This window comes from Solanum tuberosum, unplaced genomic scaffold (genome assembly GCF_000226075.1).
Source record: "Solanum tuberosum cultivar DM 1-3 516 R44 unplaced genomic scaffold, SolTub_3.0 scf00105, whole genome shotgun sequence".
Classification (NCBI taxonomy): domain Eukaryota; kingdom Viridiplantae; phylum Streptophyta; class Magnoliopsida; order Solanales; family Solanaceae; genus Solanum; species Solanum tuberosum.
In genome coordinates this window covers 611,305-618,625 of record NW_006239031.1, presented here as the reverse complement: position 1 = coordinate 618,625, position 7,321 = coordinate 611,305, and the positions used below count along the sequence as shown (strand labels likewise).

General features: G+C 34.3%; 1 protein-coding gene across 2 annotated transcripts; it reads left to right on the top strand.

The window, feature by feature from the left end:
- Nucleotides 1–2,698: 2,698 nt before the first annotated feature.
- LOC102590107 (60S ribosomal protein L3-2) lies at nucleotides 2,699–6,314 on the top strand. Of its 2 annotated transcripts, none has more exons than XM_006349264.2 (5): nucleotides 2,699–2,791; nucleotides 4,147–4,240; nucleotides 4,663–4,773; nucleotides 5,100–5,404; nucleotides 5,491–6,314. In XM_006349264.2, the coding sequence occupies exons 2-5, from the start codon at nucleotides 4,156–4,158 to the stop codon at nucleotides 6,157–6,159; spliced, it is 1,170 nt and encodes a 389-aa protein (XP_006349326.1). In that variant the 5' UTR covers nucleotides 2,699–2,791; nucleotides 4,147–4,155; the 3' UTR covers nucleotides 6,160–6,314. The 2 variants fall into 2 exon arrangements, with proteins under 2 accessions (XP_006349326.1, XP_006349325.1); XM_006349263.2 differs by having other exon boundaries at nucleotides 2,701–2,791; nucleotides 4,138–4,240.
- The last annotated feature ends 1,007 nt before the right edge of the window (nucleotides 6,315–7,321 follow it).

The following is a 7,321-nucleotide window of genomic DNA, read 5'->3' as shown; positions in this document are numbered from 1 at the left end:
ATTGTTAAAGGTTAAGTGGGACCCCCCCCCCCCCCACCACCAAAAAAAAGGGTAGAAGAGTTGTATCTGCTATGTGGTGTGTTATCTTTGAAGAAAATGATCTATTGGTGGGCTCTGGTAAGGACTTCGAATCGAGACCCATGGGTGACGTCATTGTTAACAATGAAAAAATGATACAAGAGTGAATGTTGAGAAGGAGAAGAAGGATGTACATTCGTCTTTTGAAGTGAATGTAGAAAAAAATGGATGTACATTCGTATTCTAAAGTGAATGTTGAGAAGGAAAAGTCGAAACAGATTAGATTGTTGATTTTTTTTTTCATTTTTTTCTTGTTCATCTTTTTTCTGATATATATGGGTTCAAATTGTTAATGTATCCCGTTGTTTTTGTTTCTTAAATTAATGTATAATGCTTTCATTTCAAAATTATGATACATTACAATTTCATCATGTACAATGTATCGTGTTCAAATTACCAAATTATATTACGACTATAGTTTGGGATACATTAATTAGATTTTATTGTATTAAGTTAATTTTGTTTCTTAATTAATGTATAATGTCTTTCTTTCAACACTACGATACATTACAATTTTATCATGCACAGTGTATCATGCTCAAATATTAGTTTTGATACATAACCTTAATTAGTTTTGATACTTGATATAAAACTTCTACCAAATGTATCATTTATCATGTATCTAGGTGTGACTATGTATCTTCTACCTTATTCAAATTTAGAAAGATATGTATCCGTACACACTACCAAATCATATGCGGGATACATAAACCTTACTATTTTCATAGCTAAATATGTGTGGTAAATAAATTTGTATCTGAATCCATCGATACTGTCTTTTTCTATTATAGATATACATTTGATAAAGTGATTAACAAATTGATACATAACAATGTGTCATAACTACCTAATAGTGATCTTGGCACACAACAATGCATTTGATACTTATTAACACTTATATATGATATATTAAAGTGCCATACAAGTATGTATCAAATTCATAAATGGTGATACAAATATGTTATTATCAAAAGTTTGTTTAGTTTGAGGCAAAATGTGTAGATCTTGCAGCTATATATCTGATACAATAAATATGAAACACATTGATACATATATTAAATCTGTCCAATTGATATTAAAAAGAAACGCAAGCGTAATTTGTGAGATTTAATTAAATTTCCAAATTTATTTCCTATTTTAGCGTAACAGATTGTCACTTATTGTAGGGCAACATTAATATATCCGAACAACCAATTATGTATCCGGACAGTCAATTATGTATCCGAATGACTGATATTTTAGGAATTTTTTGTAAAATAAAAAATAGTAGGAATATAATGTAATTTAAGTCTTACGGGATTTATGTAAGTTATACATAAAAATAAGGGAAAAGGGTCAAAAATACCCCTCAACTTTGTTTTATTGGTTAACTATGCCCTTATCGTTAAAACGGAGTTAGTTTTACCCCTGCTGTCTACAAACTTATCATATGTACCCTCCAAATTAACGATTTGCCCCAAATCAATCTCAAATTCTCAATTTCGACCCGAATTACCCATTTAAAACTCATTTAGATTGAAATTCTTTTCTAATCTGATTCGACCCATATAAAACCCACCACCATTATAAACAAAATTTAATTTAATTTTCAATTTTCTCAATCTTGTTTAGTCCACCAAAACTAAAAAGAATGGATTTCTCCCTTGTCATTGAATTTGTTGTAGTGTTACTCATTCTGTAAATATTTTCAAAGTCATTGTTAAAAGCTTCTAAGGGTACTAGTTTTTGAATTGGAGCCTAAAACTTGAAGAACCAACCATGGAAACTTCATAGCCATTAATGGAGCTTGGAGCTTGAGTTTGAATTCGAATTTTACAAGCGAGTTCCAACTTCGAAAAATCAATAATTTCAACTTCTTCCCCAAAATACCCAAATCGAAAACATCACACCATTTCTTCACAACTGAAATCACAGATCTGAATTTGTATAATTAGATAATTCCCCCCAAATTGCAGCAGCATGAACCTTTTAGTTTCTTTCTTCTTGTTGTTTTCTGGAGGAATTTGACCGCCTAGTACTGCCTTTTCGCCGTCGTGTGCGAAGGATTTGAAGAACTAGTGAATACATCTATACAAGTGACTTTTGGGGAAGAAGGTTATTGGATTATTTCAATAGCAATATTGTTCTTATTTTTGTGTATGAACGTAAGGCTGACATGTCTTCTTCCTCTGCTTTTGCTCCTAACATTGCTTCTTAAAAGCTCATTAATGGCTGGAAATTTATTTGTTCATTAGGAATTGAAATGGGTTTTGGTGAATTTATTACTTTTTTTTATACATTTGGTATGTAAGATCAGATTAAATGGGTTATGGGTTGGATTTAATTGATAATTTTTTTTTAAAAGTGATAATTTGGGTCGAAGTTGAGAATTTGGAATTGATTTGGGGAAATCGTTAGTTTGGAGGGTACAAATGATAAGTTTGTAGACGGCAGAGGTAAATCTAACTTCATTTTAATGGTAGGGGTATAATCAACCAATAAAACAAAATTGAGGGGTATTTTTTACCCTTTTCCCTAAAAATAATTAACAAATTAATCAAAACAAATTTTAAGACTTCTCTTCATCATTTAGCGGCACACAACGGGGGCATATATGTCAAAACACAGCAACTAGGGAAACCCTAGTTCTATCCGTCCGTTACTATATAAAGTGTCATAGGGCTGAAGTTCATGCCCATTTGTTTCCGGCCGCCGATTCCGTCAGTTCTCTGAGGTAACATCGTTCAATTTCCGATCGGTTAATGTTGGCAAAGTTCTCTCAATTATGTTTCCTTCTTTGCAAATTGTTAGCACTGTTGATTATATACTTTTGATTCTAGTTATCACATATAGAGTTAGAGTGATGTGATTAGTTACGTCTGATTAACAAATTTTGTGCAATCGTTCGGCAATTTAATGTTTTATAACTGAGATTTGTTCATCCTCATCTAGATTTTATCCGTTTAGCTTTGATTGCTCATACGTTTTCAACCACTTCTGGTAAACGTTTAACATGTTTGTCCTTTTTGAATCTTGAATGGAATAGTCCCGACTGGTCTGTAATTGATTTAAATGTTCCGTATAATCCTATAGTTTTAGTGTGGTATTGAGGTTTGGTTGATTGATATACGTTTTCCAAATTCAAGTATTTTTTTATCTCAAAGAGTCCTCGTTTTAATCTTATTGATTTAATATGGATTGCACTAAATTTTGAGTGCTTATTTCCTAAAAATATTTTTATAAACTTTTTTCCGGTGTTGTTTACGTTGTGGTACAAGTAGGTATGTTGGGTTTGTCCAGAATTCTTAGGAGTGATAGAAATGTATTCCCTTTAACAACTTGAAAAAGTAATCAAGGCTGGAGTCTCAGAAGGGCTCTTTCACCAGGATACCATTAATTTGGGTTTTTGGAATGAATGACAGTTGAGTCCTGAGAATTGGCATGTTCTACTTGCCATAGGCCTTTGGTCAGGGAGCTTTTCTATTCATCTTCTAGAATTTGTGTTGGATCCACATATCTTACTTGACTAGAGCAATACAATATATTTTTTTCTCAATTTGTATATGTTACTTGGTCTGAGGTTTATTTATTTTATTTTTTTAAACAAATTACTTCTATGTATACCTTGTGCACTTTTTAAATAATCCTTGAAATATTTATACTTTTTTATTGTTCTTTACTTTGTTTTGATATTTAATTTACATTTTATTAATTTTTTGTATTTCGAATTCAGTTCTTTTCTACATTGCATTTTCTTTTTGTTGTTTTGATTGATATTTTCTTTTAATGTTTATTAGTTTATTATCCGTAGTGATTTTAAAGATGTTTGTAGATTTGTGTCTATTTTATCGAATTAGATTACAGACAGCCTGTCCTGCAGAGATATGACATTTATCGGTTATTGGTTTTCCCTACGGTAAATATCTCACTTCATGTGGAGATTCTGATTTTATTGAAACCAACTTTTTGTTTGACTTGCAATACTTTTTTCCATTTTCTTAGCTACAAGTTTGTACTCCCAGATGTTGTCTATTGTACTCTCCTTAAAGGTTGAGTCCACTTAGCCTTTTATATTTCTAGCTATTACAGGTAGGAAAAATGTCGCATCGTAAGTTTGAGCACCCAAGGCATGGTTCTTTGGGATTTCTTCCAAGGAAAAGAGCTGCACGACACAGAGGAAAAGGTTTTAATAATTCAAATCCTTTTCTTTACTAGTTAGATTTGCATTATTGCTGCTGATAACAGTGTGTTACTTATTTTGGAGTTAAAATATGGTAGTGTGTTTTCCCACTTGATATTTGTCTCAAAGTTTTTGAGTTTGTTTAATATGAACTAATAACACCATTGAAATTCAACTTTTGATTATTTAACAACGGATTGCAACTTCAAAGCCTATTCATATCTTACCTACTATGTAATGGACAGAATTCTAAGAATGTGCTGTCTTTGGTTTTATTCCACAACTTTTAGCTCTCTTGTTTTAGGGGTGACAGACATTTCTGATCCAACAAGTTTATTTATCAAACAACCTTTAAGTTGGGAGTGGATGTAATGTTTAAAATATCTTAATGGAACCTAATCCTTTGATCAACTTTGTTTATGCAGTGAAGGCTTTTCCCAAAGATGATCCAACGAAACCTTGCAGGTTGACGGCTTTCCTTGGATATAAAGCTGGCATGACCCATATTGTCAGAGAAGTTGAAAAACCAGGGTCAAGTAAGTATTGCTTACAACTTAGAAGATTCTACTGTCAATATGCCAATGCAGTACTGGCATTAGGGTTAAGAAAATTATGTGTCATTAAAGATCTAGGTTTATACATGTTAGATGTTTCTTGACGCTACAAATCTTAAGTTATATTGTGAATGTCTTGATAAGTAACTATGCTCGTATGTTGGGCTTCTTGGAAAATGCCCATATTGAGCTTTGTTAACTGTTGGTAGAACTTTAGGCAATAACATGCATCTTTGAATATACATACATGTCTTTCCAAGTAAGCAAATACAACATATATCTGTCATTTATGAGTTGCATTTGTGCAGAGCTCCATAAGAAAGAGACTTGCGAAGCTGTTACCATAATTGAAACACCTCCAATGATTGTTGTTGGGGTTGTCGGTTATGTGAAAACACCACGTGGCCTTCGCTGCCTGAGCACTGTCTGGGCTCAGCATCTTAGTGAAGAAATTAAAAGGAGGTTCTACAAGAACTGGTGCATGTCCAAAAAGAAGGCCTTTGCCAAGTACTCAAAGAAGTATGAAACTGATGAAGGCAAGAAAGATATTAATGCACAGTTGGAGAAGATGAAGAAGTATTGTTCTGTGATCCGCGTTCTTGCCCATACTCAGGTATTTGCTTTTTTTTTGTGTCATTATGTTTACCTTATTATTCTCTTTTGAGACACTAAGGATCCCCTATAATTTTTTCTTTGCAGATTAGGAAAATGAAAGGTCTCAAGCAAAAGAAGGCACATCTGATGGAGATTCAGGTTAATGGTGGGGATGTTGCCCAGAAGGTTGATTATGCCTATGGCTTTTTTGAGAAACAGATTCCCATTGATGCAATTTTCCAGAAGGATGAGATGATTGATATCATTGGTGTGACTAAAGGTAAGGGGTATGAGGGTGTGGTTACTCGTTGGGGCGTGACCCGGCTCCCACGTAAGACTCATCGTGGTCTTAGAAAGGTGGCTTGTATTGGTGCTTGGCATCCAGCTAGGGTGTCATTTACTGTTGCTAGGGCTGGGCAGAATGGTTATCACCATCGTACTGAGATGAACAAGAAAGTCTACAGGCTGGGCAAGGCTGGACAGGAGTCTCATTCTGCCATAACTGAGTTTGACAGGACTGAGAAGGAAATCACTCCAATCGGTGGATTCCCTCACTATGGTGTTGTGAAAGAGGACTTTCTGTTGATTAAGGGCTGCTGTGTTGGACCAAAGAAGCGTGTTGTGACTTTGAGGCAGTCGTTGTTGAACCAGACATCTAGGGTTGCATTGGAGGAGATCAAGCTCAAGTTCATTGACACATCATCCAAGTTTGGCCATGGACGCTTCCAGACTACACAGGAGAAGGCAAAATTCTATGGACGCCTTAAAGCTTGAGAATTTGTCAAGACCATATAGGCACTTCTTTTTTGTCAGAGATGAACTTCATTTATAAGTTGCTATGTCGTTTTTTATTTATTCTGAATACTGTGACAATTTTGTGAGATTAAAGTTAATGCTTGTTATTTCAGTAAGCATTTTTTGGACATGTATCTTTTTTGTGTTCCATATCTCGCTAGCCTGCTGCCCAATATTCACTGGGTTGCTTCCTCCTTTCTCTATGATCCTTCCCTTTTCATACTTGACATATGCTTTACTTGAGCCGAGTTTCTATCTTTATCTTCACAAGGTAATGGTAAGCATTTCCCATGGGGCATGAGTGAAATTTATTTCCTTGAGCTCTCATTATAAGAAGGATTTCCACGTTAACCCGTTTGGCTCCTCTCACTCTTGAGGCATGTAATGGTCTTGGTGACTCTTCTTCTGTACTGAATTGGTGTTGGTAAGCAATTACACAATTCTCTTTTGTTGCTTCTAAGCTATTCTTGACATATTATGAACGATTTATAATCAGTCTGGAGACCAGCATGTTTAATGATTTTCATATTTAAAGGTACATGTACTCATATACCATTAAATTTATTGATGTGTTGATGCTTAGTTTTTGTTCATAGAAAAATGGGATCACACGTTAAAGCTCAAGATAATAAAGGTATCATTTCACATGGGAAGCAAGAACGTCAACATAAATATAATTAGAAAAGAGAAAAATGGAAGGAGAGTGGGATTTTATGCCCCCTATAAAGCTAATAAAGGAAACCTACGATGTGGAAAAGAAGCAATTGATATGAATCTCTCTTCTATGAATAATAACATCAATAACTTCCTCTTGGTTTACTAAGATGGTTTGGAGTCACTTTTTGTACACCTCAACTATTACATCAACTACTATATCTCGCTAATAATACGCTGAATATCTCAATCCATCAAGACTCGAGCAAAGCTTTTGTACACCTCAACTAATACCTGCTACATATTATCCTCCTACCTTCTTTGACACTTCAAGGTAAATTGTACTACTTTGTAAGTGACAAGTTTGTTTTATTGGAAGACTTGAGATGAAAAATTAGAGTGGGGGGTGGGGGGCACAAAGGAGAAAAACTGAGAAAGAAAACATTGCTTTGTTCTTCTAGACATGGGCCAACTGGCCCCCCCCCCC